This window comes from Microcaecilia unicolor, chromosome 1 (genome assembly GCF_901765095.1).
Source record: "Microcaecilia unicolor chromosome 1, aMicUni1.1, whole genome shotgun sequence".
Lineage (NCBI taxonomy): Eukaryota > Metazoa > Chordata > Amphibia > Gymnophiona > Siphonopidae > Microcaecilia > Microcaecilia unicolor.
The window spans coordinates 169,033,892-169,052,378 of NC_044031.1; the positions used below are offsets into that span (position 1 = coordinate 169,033,892).

Genomic DNA, 18,487 nt, shown 5'->3' on the forward strand with positions numbered 1-18,487 from the left:
TCATTTTTTTTATAGCCTATCTCGTGTACCAATATTAGTTTCATTTTACTAAAGCTCGATATGCTTTAATTATATAATTATTGTATTGCAAAATATGGCAATTTTGATTTTTTTTTTCTAACTTCTTATTTATTAAATCTATATGTATCAAGCGATCCCTTAAAAATACAGTTGGGTCGCTTAGTTGGTTCTGATTATATCATGTCTATTTTAAAACATTCCTGAACTGTACAGATGTATATGACTTCATAACATGAATGTATAAAAATGCCTCTATTGTGAATGAAGGATGCACCTTCTATTTTAAGGTTTATTTTTCTACAGTGTCATAAAACTAATTATCTGGCATTATAGTCTAAAAGGGCAAAGATTTCATCTATATTTTAAAATATAAATTATTGGGATTTTTCCGTATGAAGGTGGAATATTCATGTTTCGTTACATGTATTATAATTTCTGAACAACTATTGTGGCGTTTTCTCTTTCTGGACAATTTCATAATAAACAAACACAACTCATGGTCAATCAGCATGATATTTATTTTCTGTGTGACAGAAAATGCACTTTACAACGGATGATACTTGGACACCGTATCATTTAAGCAAAGTTAACATATTTAATTTTCCACCCCTACACGTTACAACATCACACGAGATATCAAATGTTCACAATGAACACATCAAAACACATTGTAACATACAATTTATGAATATTTTTAGTCAAACCTTCAAGATGGATTTATAGATTTTTTATTTTTTTTTACAATAGATCATGCTACAATATTAGCAAATTTATTACATACTTTCTTATCAATGATGATCTGGCAATTTAAGTTCACCATAAAATAAATGAGAAAAAATCGGGTACACAGCATTTATTATTGTAGTAAAATTAGTGTTATTACCAAATACGGTATTCAGAGTTTGATTCTATCTCAGCTTTCAAAAGCGATGAAATAGTAAAGTGTTTGCAATTTTTGCAATAAAGGTAAAGATTTAGAAGAAGAAGCGGGCAGAACATATTTGGGAAAAGTAGTAAATTCGGCCGAATTGTTCTTCAAAACAGTAGCTTTTATTTTGAAGAATAATGATAAAAGCTTAAAACAAAAGACTTATAATAACCAGTCTCTGGTATCTTCTATAGGATTTCTGAGATAATTAAACTCTTATAAATTCAGCATTCTGGATATCGAATAGACTAAAGCTATTGAAATCTGCTCCATTTCTAAAAGCCCTAAGTAATGTACAAGAGTATGCTATCTTTTTAGGTTGTTCAAATACAGTATCCTAAATCAGGTAGGTAGATGAAACAAGAATTAGGTAGTTTGGTAAATTAGGTAGTACACATCAATGTATCAGTATTTTTTTTATTTTTATTATTATTTTCATAGGCAGCTTTTTCTAATTGGTGTTGTATTATATTTACAGCAAAATGCTATTTTTAGGCCTAACAAAAGGTAAAAACTAAACATGAATCTAAATGTATTTCTTCAAGTTTTTAGGTAGTTTAGGTAACCCTAATGCACTTACCCTTGAGTCTAAAGATTATTTGTGGTAGGTAGTTAAATATGAAGTTGTACATATTTTTTTTTGTGCAATTAGTAGTTCTCTCACTCACAAAAACAAACACTTTGGAAATTGAAAAGGGGAAAGGACTTTTTAAACTGAAAATTATTATAAAGCTGTACAATACATATTTAGGTAGCTGTGAAGTACTGTGTGGGAAAACTATGCTTCTGGAATCTGTAATGTCCATTTGAAATTATCTATAGATTTATTAAAATGAATAGATTATCTTACAAGAACAGTCCTTTATAAGCATCTTTAACCAGACAACTGTCACGTGCATACATGATAACACAAATTGCTTCTTTAGATAGGAAATTATTCTTCTTCCTCAACTTTTTCTCCAGCTGCTGCTGCTGCTGTTGTTGTTGTTGTGTCTTCACTGGTAGAAGGGAGGCTGCTGTTGCTGCTGCTGCTCTCTTCCTTGTGCTCCTTTTTCCACTTCATCCTCCTGTTCTGAAACCAGATTTTGATCTGCCTCTCTGTGAGACACAGGGCATGAGCGATCTCTATTCTCCGCCTGCGAGTTAGATAGCGGTTAAAATGGAATTCCTTCTCCAGCTCCAGGGTCTGATAGCGGGTATAAGTCTGTCGACCCCGTTTCCTGTCTGGACCTAGAAACATACAAACATTTACACCTATTACAATTCCACTATTACACTCTTCCCCCCCCCCCCCCTCTCTCTCATTTTATTTTATTTATTTGTTGAGATAAGTCACCCAGCTTATTTGTGAATTATGAAAACATTCTGAAAGACATGAAGAGGAAATTAAGAGCACCTTGTCATATGCCAGTCAAGATGTCAGACTGGTCGAGACTATGGGCTTCATACTGCACATAATTTTAACAATGTACAAAAGTAGTCTGAGTTTCCCCGGGGAAGCAATTTAGCGATTTTGTATTCTATTTTGAACTTTTAAAAAATCTGCATTTTTTTTCCTTAAGGCGTGTTTGCCCCATGGCCTTTTTATACTGAAAATAATATACATAATATTACAATTCAGAATGTTACCTGATCTTCGCCCCCTCTAAATATTCAAAAATTTAATTACAAAGTAGCGTTCATAGAAAATAAACAATATTTTCCATTCACAGTCACATTTCTTCGTTCACTGAATTTCATATTTCTCTTCTGCTTTTTTTCCCCCCTGCCTGTGTATCTCTCCTTCTCTTCTCGCTGTTTCGCTGTCACTTTCTCCTTTTTTTGTTCTCTTGTTTCTAGGAAGATAATATTATGCTGCAGTTTATCACAGGTACACTGGATAGTGTTGTACGTTAAGAATCAGAAAGGCACTTCTTAATACTTCTTGTTTAAAATATGAGAACTTAAAAATAAACAAACACGGTTACATTTCCAAAAGCAAACGGAGTTAAATAAATTTACGAGGACAGAACCCATTAATTGGGCTATAAAAAGTTTTATGATGCTCATTTACATACAATGCCACGGGCTTTCTACGCAATGGCGCCTCTGCTATAATTAAAACCATAAAGGCTGCACTGACAGTAATTCTGGCCACATATTTGCCTGACTGCCATAGATTTTGCCCTCTAGCTTACCCATACCTGAAGACCTCATCCAGGGGTATATCCGGAAATTGCTCTCAGCTTGGGTGTGCAGGTTTGTTTCATCCGATTTCTCACAGCTGGATTTAGTTACATCATTGCAGAGGACTGGAATGTTCTGATCAAAAGTGGAACAATGCAGGTTGTACGCATCTGAAGCAAGACTGTATCCAGATGAAAACGGATTTTGATATATTGTACTGTTCACATTGTACAAGCCAGGCATGGAGGATGGGAAAGCATTAGTGCCTGGTCCATAGCCGGTTCTTTGAGAGTTGGTAGCAAAAGAACATGAAGTAGGCTCTGCATTTTGGAATAGAGAAGCCCCGGTCGTATATTTGCTGAAAAGAGCATTCACATAATACGAAGAACTCATATTTTGACCTGTGATTTGTTGTCCGGTAGGCTTCAGTGTCGGTTTTACGAGGTAGCGTGATATATGATAACATTACACCCCCAGATTTACACCAAACCCCATTTTCTTTTGGACTGAGCTGCCTCCTGCACGTGATCAACCATATGACCAGGATCATCCAATCTCCTCCGGCATCACAGGTGGTATAGATCAGGGAGTCTCACAGTGTCCTGTAATGTAAAGGCAAGAAGAGCAAAACATACATGTCTAGCATAGCTAAAATACTTTCATTTCTGGACCTGCTTTTGTTATCTGTATGCTTTTTGTGAAGTGTAGTAAGTAGATAACTTGATTCATTTTTCAGCTGCGTGAAAGCTTAAGACGGCAATTCTTATTTTTACCTGAAACGTCTTTACTTCTGTTATTATTGCATACATTTTAGTTTCACTATATCGTGTCTCTTGTCTGGCTTTAGCCTCTCTTCTTCCTCCTTTCTAGCCCTGATATTAAACACGTCAAGCTACGCAGGAATTATTCCTTTATTTGTTATTCTGTTTAAAGATTTAAATTGCTACCGAGGCAGCAGGGATACTCGGACATGGTAAACAACAGGGTACTACAGTGAAAGTCAGAGGCTGATCCAATCAAAGGATTGCTAGAAGTGGTTTCGTCTAGTTATCATTTAATACGAGTTAACAAATTGTGCAAAATATGTTCAATTATTGCCACACAGAGCTCAATCTTTTCTGTCTCTCCTTTGAAATCTCCTTCGGAAAAAAAAATCTAATTTCCTTTTTTTCTGTACGTTATCTGTCAAGCTGGAAGATGCTCTAGATAAATAAATTCAAGATCAAAATAAAGCATGTGTATTTTGTTCACACTATTTGCATGCAAAATAAACTCTATTTTGTCTATGAAAAAGCTTTATTAATCTAAATTAACAGCACTTTAACAAGATAATGATACATTTAGATTTTTTTGTGAATAGTTTTCAATAAATAAGTTTAACGGTACTGTGCATTTCACTAAATTAAATCTGGCTCTGAAGACACGCTTGATGTTTGACTTCATGTGAATTCTAGACTCACTGTTTGGTGTTTTTGCACATACCTCTCTATCTCTACCTTGAGATGATAGACTGGGTATAGAAAATATTTCTTCATCTGCAAACACCAGGGCATTTCAGCATAAAGAAAGGCTAAGGCTTCCCATTGAGGTAGTTGTACAGTCCCTTCCTCTAAACGTATCGTAAAATGACCGCTTCCTTCAGACACAGAATTCTGGTTAAGGCAGCTTTTACTGCCCTACTCTATTGCACATCATAAACTGGAAGAATTACAATAGAATTGCCCCGGAAATTCTACCGTCAATTATAGACTTTAGTTCCCTGTGTACAAAGAACTTCTCACCATTTCAGCTTGAATCTGGTACCGTATTTTTCACGGTTTTTTATATTCACGTTTGAAAATAGAAACCCACTTTAGAATGATTCAGAAATCAACATCTGCAGGAGCTATATTGCAAGGATTGATATTAAAATGTAAGTGATGTGTTTTTCTCTAAACTGGGAAACTACAGATAAATGCCACGGCTGGGGCTCTGCAAACTAATAATTGTAAATTTGAAATAGGACTAATACTGCCGCTTTCAACAAAGTCAGGTCTGTGTTTCTAAGTTAACTTTAAGTCTACAGTAACTGGGATTTCCTTCCTTGCCTTTCGAATTATGCCACGTTTGACAAAATATATATATATAGAATTCCAAGAAATGAACTTTTCCTTAAGAAATAAAAAGTCTAGAAGCTAAATGAATAACAACGGGGGGAAAACGATGCTCGAGAAGGCCAAAGAGGTTGAATTAGAGAAGGATTAGACCTATAAATTGCACTTCACGGTGACAATACACCAAGGATTCTATAAGAAACAAAAAAAAAAAACCAGAACCGATGTCTAGACTTCAAGTATTTCTAATAGAAACCAGTACCGAGATGAGGGACTCACGGTGCGATAGGTACACATTTCACAACTTTTCAGCTATGTAAACAAACAAGTGTTCCTCATTTGGGATATTTTCTGTAGCTTTACTAATTATTGTTTATTTGTTTTCCTGGTTTCTAAAAATGCATTAATTGACATTTCCACCTCTGTGAGGAAATAATCTTTGCACGGATTGTATCCATTTGCTCTCAAACTGAAAATGCGATTTTAAAAGCAAGCATTTTAGAATTGCTTACCTTGTGAAAACAGTAGATGTTTCACTAATAGAACCCTGTAAGTCTTATTGGGCTTGCTTATGCTTCTGAAAGAAATCCTAAATTCAGCCTTTCCTTTCTATGGGCAAAAAAACTAATAAAACAGATCATTTCATGAAAAATAGCCTCTATTAAAACCATAGGTCTGTGGGAAATATTATTGCCCCTGTTTAGACACAGTAATATGTTAAGTCTAGTAATATTTTTGCAATTGCATAAAAATTAAGAAAGAAGAAGAAGCACACCGCTGAGATATCTAGGTGTAATTTTTAAATGTTCGTTATCCTGAAATATTTGTAATGTTAAAAAAAAAATTAGCCTATCAACTTTTTATGTTTTATAAAATGTACCTATTTCTGAATTTTTCTTTTTCACATTTATTTTTTTTATTATGGCTATGACAAATTCCATTGCAAAGTACATCCACGGTAAAATAAGAAATGATCACCTACATTTCAGATGTAAATGAAATAAAAGCACTGGGAATGTCTGCTTATTAACTAGAAACTGATTTAGCAAGAACAGCATACTTCAAAGTGGTAGCCGCAAAACATTCCAAGAATTGGATATCTGAGATAAAAACACTCCTACCAGAAATGTGGGCAGACTTGATTTTCTCTTCCATTAAATGTTTAACTCTGAAAATAAGCCAAGCCAAAAAACTGCCAACACTTAGGAGGGGGAGGGGGGGGGAGAGAGAGAGAAGAGATTAGGCTATGAGATTTTTTTTGTTCAAAAATATGAATTATGCTGCTTAATCTGCCCAAGGTTTAAACATTTAACATTCAGATTAAAGACAGATGCACTGCTCGGTCACATTAACCAATACATAATTGCCTATCTTGTTTATAGAGCTTATTGCCTTACTTGAAAAATATGACTTAAAAGCAACACCTCGTACTACATACATAATCTATATAGTTCTTGCGTTTCCTTTCACCCTCCCCCTCTCTCTCTCTTTTTTTTGGGGGGGAAAAAAGGCCTATTAAATATAGTATAGTCACACCACACAAAGACACGTTTATGGCTACTAAGGAAAAATATTGCAACTAGTCTCTAATACGAAAATAAAACTACTGGTTTATAGTGAGTAAAAACCTAAAATATGGGCAAGTAAAATTTATTTTGTATTTTAGAACTGAGATGTAGAATTTTCTTAGGCCACTTGACTGTTAAATTAATAAAGTTACCAATGTTTGAATGGGCCTGGCATTATTCTTGAGAGCAGAGCAATGGTTAACGTGTATACATCTAACAAAGGAAAACTACTCAAGAATTTCACTGCCAGTAAACATTTTCTAGTTTGTATATAGCTCTAGAAATCTCAGGGCGATACATCCACAAACATGCTTACTTTTATTTCTGTTTCATTAAAGATCAACATAATTGATCACGTGTTTGCAAAATTTCGACTACAGAAACATGGATGCTATTCAGAATTGTTCGTATTATTGTCCTTAACATTGTGATTCGATCAATCAAACAAAACGAATTTTCGGTATGTAAAATCAACGTGAGAAAATATAATTTGCTGGTTAATATTCTTAAATACAGCTACACTGTAATAATCTAATAATATTGAAATTAAACACCAAAAGCTAACCTCAAAGTGTTAGCGGTATATTGAAAATATTCTACACCGTTTACTCTAAAGAGAAAATTGTCTCTGTTAGCTGCGGATTTGCTGTACTTAACATTCTGGAAAAGTATTTTTCAATGGCGTATCACACTAATGTATAAAACAACGACTCTGTTGAAAAACAGATCTATAATTTAAAAATTGGATATGGTCCAAAAATCGACATTTTAGGTGCCTCCAGCAATCCTAAAATCGACATTTTAGGAGCCTCCAGCAATCCCATATTGGACTACAGGAGCGATTTGAAGATCTTTCCATGGAATAATACTGCCATCTGCTGTTCCTTTTCGGCAATTACATGATAAATATAAGTAAATTTGCCAGTGCAATTTGCATTTTGCAGCAAATAAGTATATAGGTTCTGCATCTAGTAAATAGTTGCACACATAAAGGAGTTGCCAATTTTACTTACTGAGAATTCATTAAAAGATAAAAGTTAAGTTTCTAGAATGCACTGAAGAAGAGGAAGGCCAATAAAAGCTATTTCCGGACACCAGCATTATCTGAAGCAGCCAGACAAAACAAATGAAAAGGCTTCTGTAGAAAATCTTAATTGTGGCTGGACAGTTGTAAACTCATTAAGAGTCGAATTCCAGACAGTTTGCAGACCCGCCATTTATTACACGCTCTTAGTTCTGATTCTTTGAAGTCTCTTCACTCTGCAACAACAGAGGGCGTCCCAACATCCTCAGACCAGTAAACCAGAATCAATTATATCGTTACTTTCTGCACACTAAGAAATGCTGTCATTCTTAATAATAACAACATTACCAAGCTAATAATTGTTTTCAGATACAAAAAATAATTTGTTTTCCCGCAGGTCTGCTCTTCTGTAATATTTGTAATAGTTTTCTACGTTTTCACTTTAGCCCTCCAGCGTGTTACACACCATAAACGGTTACAGCAGTCATTTTCTTTTATTGCACTATATGGCTCTGAATTTTCCTAACAACATCCTCTGTCAAGAGTTGCAACTGAAGTGATCTGACCTGTTCATTTTTTTTTTTTATTTAAATTTAAATTTTTTTTTTTAAATCGTGGTACTTGTTCTACGTGTTTGCAAACAACCTTTGTTGATTTTATTTGAAAGGACACTGGAACGATTTTTGGAGGAAATGAAAGCGTGAATATTGTCTTCCTAGAGCTGTAAGATGTCCGCCCAAGGCAGAAATTTCTTTAGGGTAACACTGAATTATGCATTTTATTTTATTTTTCAATTTGAGCATCTTCTATTCTTAATACTCCTTCGTCTGATCATTTCTGTTTGCATTTTCTTTATAAATGTTACACCTTTCTATTCATATTGTGCTGTCATCTGCCTTGAGAAAAGTAACATTTATATCTGAAGTTATTGCTTGGGGAAGATTGGCTTTACTAATGTTTCAGCCCAAGCTTTTGAAAAAAAATATATGTATGTATGTGTGTGTGTATGTATGTATGTATATATATATATATATATATATATATATATATATATATATATATATATATATATATATATATATATATATATATATATTCAAAAGATTGTGTGTGTGTGTGCGTGTGTGTGTGTATTTACATAGCATTATGTACAAATACATCTGGCTTATATATGCATCTACATACACACATATATAGGTATATGACTATTGAGCTTGAGAAAGAATTAAAATTAAGTAGGTTCAACTATATATTTTTAATACAGTACACTATTTCATGTTTATTGATTTTAACTGCTTAAATAACATAATAAGACTGTATTGGACTGACCAACTGACAGGATGTGTTCATTGCTTAAAAGTCATGTAATTATTGGACTCTAGATTTTCTTTCTAAAATAACAATTCTAGCAATTTAAAGCTTGTGAATGAATCGTTCTGAACAGCAAATAGTATTTACAAAAAACGTACTGTAGATTATACTTTGCACGCAGTTCCTTCTACATCCGGGTGCTTGGCATGCTTTATCAAGTGTTCTTAAGGACTAAACAATGGTCGGTTGTGGAGTTCCTTGACTGCTGCTCTCTTGCCAATATAATTTTCTATCTCCCCAGTATACAAATAGTCTATTTTTATTTAATTAAAAATAAATCACCAAAATAAAAGAATCAATATATTTTATTTGGCAAAAAGTTAAATATTTCAGCACAACAATTTGGTCAGTAGGCCATGAGGTAACTATTGCAAAATATACAGTGTATGTTCTGTATAACATAATATCTTACGTGTTAAAATAATACAAATATGCTATAACCAAATGTGTGTTTATAGTGTATAATTTATTATCAATAAAATTAACTTCATTACAACGAGCATCAAATTATTTGATTAAAATTTAACATAAATTGTAGGTAGTTACCCTTTATTTTCACATATACGTATAGCTCCTAAATCTGATAACTGTTCACTGGTGCAAAAACAATATTCAAGCTAATCAGCTTATTTACTTTTTTTCTCTAATATATAGATTATATATACAACTGACAAAGACAGTACTATATCAATTGTGCATACTAAAATATTTTGCGTTGAAATAGTTGGGGGAACTGTGATTGCTATACATCCCGGACAGAACCACTTTTTGCATTGGGATATAGATTTTTACAATAACAGGTTAACTGTCTAGTTACAGGAAAGACTTATTACACTACACAGAGCTATACCCTATGCAACTTTATATATTAAACAACCTGAGTTCAAATTGAATTCTAGCTTACACAGTCACAAAGTGTACAGCACCCAAGCACATAAGTTGAGTCACAAACAATAATTACCACGATAAAACACAGTATTCAAGTATTACAGCAGACCTTTCTGCCGCACAAACAGCAAATAAAACAAACTACACATATACTAAACTATACAGTCCATCAATAGTTGTGCATTATGAAAAGGTAGTTTCTGTAAGTGAAGAACAGGTAGATTTATACAAGCCAACACAAAGCCATCCGCGCAAATGCCCCCTCTCTTTTCCTATTATAAAATTAAAGAATTACAGTACCTCATGCATAGCACTGGAAACCGGACTCTCGGTGCTACTCTTACGAGGTACAGTAAACTTAGGAATCTGCCAGAAAAAAAATGAGGCCTGGATACAGTCGCATTTTGTGTTGGGGGAGCTTTATTATCAACTTGATCACTTCATTCGTCCTTTGATCGGTCTTTGTTGATTTTTTTCATCTTCATCCTCCTGTTTTGAAACCATATTTTAACTTGTCTTTCAGTTAGATTAAGTAATCTGGCCACTTCGTATCTACGGTCTCTAGTAAGATACATATTGAACAAAAATTCCTTTTCCAGTTCCAGCGTTTGGTGTTTGGTGTAGGGACAGCGTTTTTTCCTAGTGGATCTTGCATGTAGCCAATTAGCAGAAGGATTATCTACAAATAAAATGAAATCGTTCAGTTGAAAACAAAAGGTATAAAAACTCAAGTAGCATGAAATTCTGCCTTTAAGGTGCATAGGCATACTTAACTTTGCAGTCATGATTAAATAAAAGGCAAAGGATGGCTGGACACAATGGAATCAAAATACAGACACATGGAGAGGTCAGAGAGACAGAGATGCAGTAAAACCTTAGTTCACGCCTACTTTCTCCTCTTTTTATTGCTTATGGAATGTAATTTTTTTTTTTAATCTACCTTTAGTGAAATCTCAGTGAGGTTCAATGATATTACAAAAAGCCATCGCTTGATCATCTGAAATCTTTCATAAATGTATTCCAGCTAAAATACCAGCAGAATCATTTCAGCAGGAACACTCAAAATGTGATTTTGCTTGTGAATACATTTGCATAAACCAAAGTACTGTATGCAAATGAGTCAAATGAATCCTGCTCTAAAGATTTTAAACAATCCTATGAAGACCATGCCAAATTTAAACACACACACACACACACATTGCATGCATACATACATACATATAAATTTGGCATGGTCTTCATAGAAATATAGATGTATATATTAATGAATTATCAGCACGGTGTTACCCTCAGTTTTGTTCCTGAAAGCTTCCTGAAGGTCTAGGTCTATTGATTGCCAATTTTTTTTTTTAATGAAAAACCAATAACACAACTTTTTCCCTATTTATTATCCTGCTGTATATTTAAGATGTCTTGTTATGTATAGTTTACAAATAGATTGCACACCGTTGTTACACATATTACAAGCACAGCATGCCTAGATCTTTGTCTACATGCATTCTATGCCATTAAGATGGAATGACTGCATGATTATCGAGGAATGGCACTTACTCAACACTTTGATGCCCTCCTTTCATAGCCTGCCTGATGGAGGCACCCTGGCTTGTCAAGCAGGATCTTTAAATTTGCACTTACTTGGGTCAATCTGAGGTTTTTCTCCGTTCGTCTCGCTGTCCCCATTGTTTTCAGAAAATACACCTTCGCAGGTTTGCTTATCTCTCTCAGCTGGCGAGGATCCGCAAGCATAGTCAGACAGAGTTAAGGTGTGAGTGTCAAACGTGGTACAGTCTCCCCTCCTGGCCGAGATCGGTTCAGGTTTAATGCCGTAATGCCTGCTGGAAGGTAACCCAGGGAAGGAGAGGGATCCGGGCATAGGCTCAAGCCAGGAGCGCATGTACCTGCCGTCTGGCGTTGTCATTGGTGCCTGGTGATGCACATACGGATGGTACACAGCGGGCACATTGCCGCTGCTCGGGGGATGCACTGGATTCCAAGAGGTGCTAAACACGGAAGTTTTCGATTGAAAGCTGCACGGGGTGAACTCAGGGTGTTCGCTGAGTGCTGCCTGCCTCGGCGTCTGAGCCAGGGCACCAGAGGCATATCTGGACTGCACCAGGTCTTCACTCTCGTGAATTATGAACGAGTCCACATAGTAATTGCTGAGTGTCCCCGAAGTCGACATTGCCATTCAACAAACGGAGGAGTACCGTCTGAAATTATGAAACTGCAGATTTCATGTAACAACTTGGTCCTAGGAAGAAGTACAGTCACCTAATAAGTTGAAGGCTGCCCGGTCCCTAATTGGTTGTCTGGGGTCACGTGACCGTGCAGCAGAACAATAAAGTATAAATCAGTCCGCAGGCTATTAATGGGTCAGTGTTTTCCAGTCATAATTTTTATAGCAAAGCCATATGTTTTTATGCAAAGGGATATTTGAGTTATACGATAAAGTTTGTTTTAATTGTGGCCAAATGAGATTAAAAGATCAAATTTTGTATTATTACTCCTTTAAAGCGGACTATTTTATATCATAATTAATCATACCATCAGAGGTTGCTGTTCTTAGCGAAAAACCTTGCGACCGAGATCTCCACATAAAAATTATACAATAATTGAAGCAATAAAAAAGCAAAATAGCAGTTGCACTATTCTGTATTTAAATACATATTTATGCTATTTCATAAGGAGTTATTGTTTCAGGAGTCACGGGGTTGTTATTAAGTCAGTAACTATAATCATTTTCATTTGCATTGCTGGGATCCACAGCAATAAAACATTTATGAGTGCTTCGAAATATAAAATTATACTATTGTGTCTCTTTTTTTGGAATTAACTGTGAAGGACATTGTTCAATTCAGTACAGAGCTAGCTGCGACTGGGAAATGAACGTGAAATTCGAAAGCCCCGGCTTCGAAAACGAGCTGCATTGCACATCTCAAATAATCCAGGGATATAGGGCATATTTTCAAAGCGATATGTACATTTGCATTTTTATAGCCTATCAACTAGACCTAGATGTATGAGATAGCCTAATAAACGTTCTTCGAACTCTCAGACCATACAAATAAATGTAGAGAAACCTACAAATTGCATTCAGATTGTATATCTAGATGGATATGGATATTAATTAAACTATGTGTAAATACATATATTTGCATTCATTAAGATTTGAATGTATGGATGTTTGCCTAACTATACCTATTTGCATGTATATAATGGTATGCACAAGTACATATAGTATGTACCATACTCTTACCTCATAAATAATAATTAAAACAAGCACTAACTTAAGAGCTTAATTTGAAATTCAGTGCATTCTGCGGTTCTGTGAACTCTTTGACCACTTCTTAAGTGCAACTGGTATCATATACAAAACGATAGAAGCCACCCAGATTAAGACATGAACAACTTTGTTCTTTATTCATTTTAAGATATAAATATTATTTCATTGACTTGTACATGCTAAAATGTGTTTGAAGTAATACAGTTGAACTGGACTCAGCTATTTAAACTTGTTAAAATATTAGCACATTTGTGTATTTCTATGATATATTTTAAAAATAAAGATGTGCATTCTACTTCATTTAATGTAGCTAATATTTAATATATGGATTGCAAAAAAAAAAAAAAAGAAATGGAGGGAAGACGAGAAAGGAGGGTGGAGGATGGCGCGGATTAAGAGACAGGAAAAGAGGGAGGGATAGAGAGGGGGAGGGGAGAGAAGGAAAGGGGCATATTGATAGGAGGGACAAAAAAGTATTTCTTAATGCAGCTAATACCTATATGCATGTTCACTAAAATAACGTAAAAACTAAAAATCTGTATATTTCCGGATGCTTCCTTAATTAAATGTTTTGCGTTTAACAGAGCATTTCCATTTCGACCCTTATTGACAAAAGCAACTATTTAATTTGGTAGAACGCCCTTTGACTCACTGAGCATATAGCATCAATACAGGCGGAAGGTTACAATCCTTCACAACAAGTAATAGGGCAGCAGATCAAGTCCAGTGTTATGAATTTTAAAACATGGTTATAGGGGTTCTTTTCTTAATATGACAACCTAAATTTAGGATTTATCAATGGTAAATATACTAAGTTGATTAGCAATTGATTTGAAATCGCCAAATGAATAACCAGAAAACTGTTCCATAAACACACACACACACATTTATATAAATAGCTAAGATTTGTTAAATTGTATTTGTGCTTGCATGTTCTCTATCCTGAAACGTTTCTCATTAGCTTCCCCTTGGTATTGTATTCCTTTAATTTTCGTGTTTTGTTTTGCAATAACCCATCAGATTTGCTACAAAGATACCGCCTCTTTTCTTCAAACAAAACAGTTTTATGCTTGTTGTAAGAAGACTTCAAGAAGATTAGATTGGCATCCTTCATCTACGGTCAGAAAAATGTTAAAAAGCAGAAAGATGCTTCAAAGGAATCCAGTTTTTTTTTATATAATTTCAAATAGAAACAAAGTTATACCAATATACTGCTGTTAATGAATTACTAGATATAAACAGTTACTCTTTTTACTGTGAACCTTGTCGATAACCGTTTTCAATCAGCACGAAAGACTTTCAACATTTTCTGTTTTAATAAAGACAACATAACATTTTCTTTGAGTTTTCTTTTAATATGAATATTAGAATGTTTATTCTAAAGTTTAAGGTTTTTCTCATTTACATTTTTACACACTCTAAAAGGTGTAAGATATTAATCACAAAGGTTTTATTAAATAGCAATCAGTAATGTATTAGAATAACTGCTGCTTAAAACTGTATTAGCCGATGTGGTTAACAGACACAGATTAAAGATTATTAAAACTAAACAAATAGGCTTCCCAGATATATTGCTCTTAGTGATAATTATTTAGTATTCTGGTATCTGTACTTTCATTTTTTTGTTATAATTATTAAGCAGATGTAATTTTCTTCTTTCTTTCATTATACAAAGTTACATATTTAAGGAAAACACACATTTTTTTTAATTCAGAAAATTCTAGGCTGAAAAGATCGTATACATATAAAAGGGTGATTTCGGCAATGATAAAATTTCAAAATGTTAAACAATCAGATTATTTAACATTTTCAATTATAAAAATGTGCTACTGGACAAAACACCTTTTTCTAAGCAGATAAGATCCAGGTTCTCAAGCTCTTCATTCCTAATTTGGAAAAGTAGTATCTTTTAAATTAATATAAAGAAAGAGTGCAAAAAATATTTCCTCCCTCATAATATAGAATGCACACAATCATTAAAGTTTGCATTTAGATATATGCAGGAGGCTTCTTTTCCTATTGAATTTCGATTGCAAGAGCGCCTATATATTTGTTGTATTACCTTCAGCGTTGCTAAAGCACAATTCTCCTAAATCCAAACTAAATTTTAATGGATTCCTATAGTTTTCTAAATACATTTCTTTGAAAAGATTACCACAGACTCAGAGAAATAATAATAATAATAAAAAACAGTACGAATTCCGGTACAGAACTATAGCGCGATTCATTATCTCCCCAACTTAGTTTGAAGTTGTGAAAAAAGCTTAAAACAAAAGGGGAGTGCATGCATTTCAAGTCTGGGCATTTTATGAGCCATTTTAGGTTACAAAACAGATATTGTGGCTTCCTTTATGCTGAGAGATAAATGTTCTGCGTGTCCTTAAAGCAGAGTTGCATTGCAGATGCTATTTTTGTTAAGAGTATGTTTGCACAAAAGCCAGGCTGGCTGCTTCTCCTGGGCCCAGCGAGGTCGCTGTTGCACATTGAGCTCAATGGAATGTCACAGCCTGGACACAATGTAATAATGATCGTAACCGAGGCCTTGCTAGGCTGAAACTGTTTCATTTCCATCGTTAGGATTAAAAAAAAAAATCGCTATTTTCTATGTAAGTCCACCTCACCAGATGCACTGGGGGATCCCGGATCCAATCTCTGGTTGTCCATCAGGCAGTTTCACGCTCCTACAATCAGAACATTCACAGGGAGCAAACAGAAAGTACAGACCCCTAAAGCGTCCCTGCAATGCAGCACACCTTAACACAAAAGCAAAGGATTTGCTTCCTTCCTTCCTTTTCAGTGTGTGGAAAATGAAATGTTTATCGGCTTATATTAAGCATTCACCACACATACATTGCAATGCAGAAACAGAAGACCAGCAGTGGATTACGTAATGCAGCCGGAGCAAGTCTAGCCGTAAAGCAGCTAGAAATACACACAGGAGAAAAAGTATTTCGTGGAATCCAAACCGCACCTGACCTTGAAGGATCCTGCGAGATTAAAATCCGGAGGAGAGTTTGTTGCGCAAGTCACACTCTGCCCTCGAGTACTCGTTGTCGAGTTTAATTTAGCTGTCTCACGTTTCCTTGGGCTAGAGGCAGGGAGCGTTCCGTTTCAGAAACAATGGCATTGGTACTTGACGTCTAGATTCACTTTTACATCTTCCACCACAAGCAACTTGCGCTACCTGTAAGGTGTCGATTTTAACTGAAGTAATTCAGGCAGTTTTTTGTTGTAGAGAGAAAGGTGGAGCCCCAACAACATGAAACTACCTAAATCACAGCAGTTCTGGTCTAAGTATTAGGAGCCCTGTTTTGCTGTTGCAGGCAAGGATTCCGCTATAAAAAAAAATAGTAATAATAAAATCCAGAAATGTGACTACAACCTTATACTTTTCTCCTTCTTCTCACATTTGAACACTAAGAACATATTAGATTACATTAAAACAAAAAAAAAAACATTTCCCCCTCCCTCCCCCTGTGCAAAATAAAACCCTAAGAAAAGCCGCCTGGTAATGACACCTCATAAAAAGCTAAAAGGTTGCAATCAACACGGGTTCAAAGTCTATGCCCCTGAAAGACATCAGTAGTTTACGAATTGTGGGGGGGGGGGGGGGGTTGTTTAATTTACACATGCTGTTTCATAATTAAATACATAGCAAGAAGTGAATAAAACATGTATTAATAATTCGGTTCAAGTGCAATTAGTTAAAGAAAACATAAAACGGATTATACCTTTTAGGGGAAATACAGGTAGTGCTCAAGGAAGAGGAAGGAGACCTGGAACTTATATTTCGCGTGCTCACCTTTATCATTTCTTCAGGCCCAGATTTTGCAGGAAGGGTCTTCTGTATACCAGAGTGCCAATAGGAGAGAGACTCAGACTCTCACAACCAAGAAATTCTGTTGCTTCCTCTGTCTATCCAGTTCCTTACTCAACTGAAGCCAGTCGTCCAAGACAGCAACAATCCAGATATACTAGCAAGTCATAAAACTGAACAAAAGCCGACAAACCTTACAGCACCATTGCTATATGGCCCAGACAAATTACGACTGTCTAGGTAATATTTAAATGGATTCTTAAAGTAATTGCAGGGGGTTTAAGCAACTATTCCTGTTGTAAAAGTTCTTACAGAGATAAAATAGAACCTGGGGATAAACAGTCACAAAAAAAGAGGTAAAATTAAAAGGATTCACATGTCTTTTTATTCTTCTATGAGAACATAAACATTGCTTTTTTTCCACAGCAGCATTACATTATTAATTTAATCCGTTTTAAGGTAAGGATTTAATATAGCTCGAACTAACATTTATAATAACGATAGAATGCATTTGCTTAAAACAGTATTGGCATTTTTTCATAATAATAATAATATTATTATAATAGACATTTATACAAATTATTTTTATAGAGTTGTTTTTATCCCTTTCCCCCCACCCCCATTTATTTTTATATTTTATTTTTTGCTTTTTCCACATTGACTCTTGTATATAGTTGCAACTTCACAGTATTATGGTTATACGGATAATTTCTCCCTCGTCTTCAGTTGCACTGCTGGGAAACTTCAATTCATCTAGCGAGTCGAATGAACATATATGTTTATTTTCCTCTTTAAGCCTGGGAGAAATGTTGTGTGCTTCTCAGACGTTACCAAGGGTAACCTTATTTTTTGGACGAAACTCCACTGATCTCACATATAAACAAAACTACATTTAAGTTAAATATCTACAAGCAGATAACTACTGAAATTGGGAGGTCAGCCTAACCGCTTAGTACAAAATCAGTACCAGATCGCAAGATATACTCAGAGGCTGTCTCCTTCCCTATTCAGTTTTCAGACTGCATATTGGACTAATTAAAATAGAAAAATGGCAGAGGAGAAGGGGAAGGCTTCCATCAGCTTATAGACACCCTTTTGTTTTCTACTAGCATAAGCGTTTTCAGAAGATATTCCTTTCTGCTTGCAGTACACTTTCCTTTACACTGACATTTAAATATGATAATCTTAAAAGTATTTAAACGTAAAAGTAAGGACATTTCGTACACCTTGTAATTTCGAATTCCCATGCTATGTTGGTAGGATTTGTTCACTGTGATAATAAAAGCTAGCAGTCTCCCCTCCCTCCTCCAAAAAAATGAAATTACGAT

General features: G+C 34.9%; 3 protein-coding genes across 5 annotated transcripts in view; all 3 read right to left on the reverse strand.

Annotated features, from left to right (window-relative positions):
• Window positions 1–521: 521 nt before the first annotated feature.
• Window positions 522–3,965, reverse strand: HOXA7 (homeobox A7). Of its 3 annotated transcripts, XM_030202419.1 has the most exons (3): window positions 3,133–3,965; window positions 2,579–2,784; window positions 2,123–2,179 (listed from the first exon to the last, which is right to left on the reverse strand). In XM_030202419.1, exons 1-2 carry the CDS (start codon window positions 3,506–3,508, stop codon window positions 2,615–2,617), a joined length of 546 nt encoding a protein of 181 aa, XP_030058279.1. In that variant the 5' UTR covers window positions 3,509–3,965; the 3' UTR covers window positions 2,123–2,179; window positions 2,579–2,614. The 3 variants fall into 3 exon arrangements, with proteins under 3 accessions (XP_030058276.1, XP_030058271.1, XP_030058279.1); XM_030202416.1 differs by lacking the exon at window positions 2,579–2,784 and having other exon boundaries at window positions 522–2,179; XM_030202411.1 differs by lacking the exon at window positions 2,579–2,784 and having other exon boundaries at window positions 522–2,179; window positions 3,127–3,965.
• A 5,521-nt stretch (window positions 3,966–9,486) lies between these two features.
• HOXA9 (homeobox A9) lies at window positions 9,487–12,340 on the reverse strand. Its single transcript, XM_030202430.1, has 2 exons — window positions 11,695–12,340; window positions 9,487–10,738 (listed from the first exon to the last, which is right to left on the reverse strand). Exons 1-2 carry the CDS (start codon window positions 12,245–12,247, stop codon window positions 10,500–10,502), a joined length of 792 nt encoding a protein of 263 aa, XP_030058290.1. The 5' UTR covers window positions 12,248–12,340; the 3' UTR covers window positions 9,487–10,499.
• Window positions 12,341–17,034: 4,694 nt separating this feature from the next.
• HOXA10 (homeobox A10) overlaps window positions 17,035–18,487 on the reverse strand; it is a 4,450-nt gene continuing 2,997 nt past the window's right edge. The window contains exon 2 of the mRNA XM_030202436.1: window positions 17,035–18,487. This exon is cut by the window's right edge and continues 522 nt beyond it. The gene's annotated coding sequence lies outside the window, so the exon portion shown is untranslated.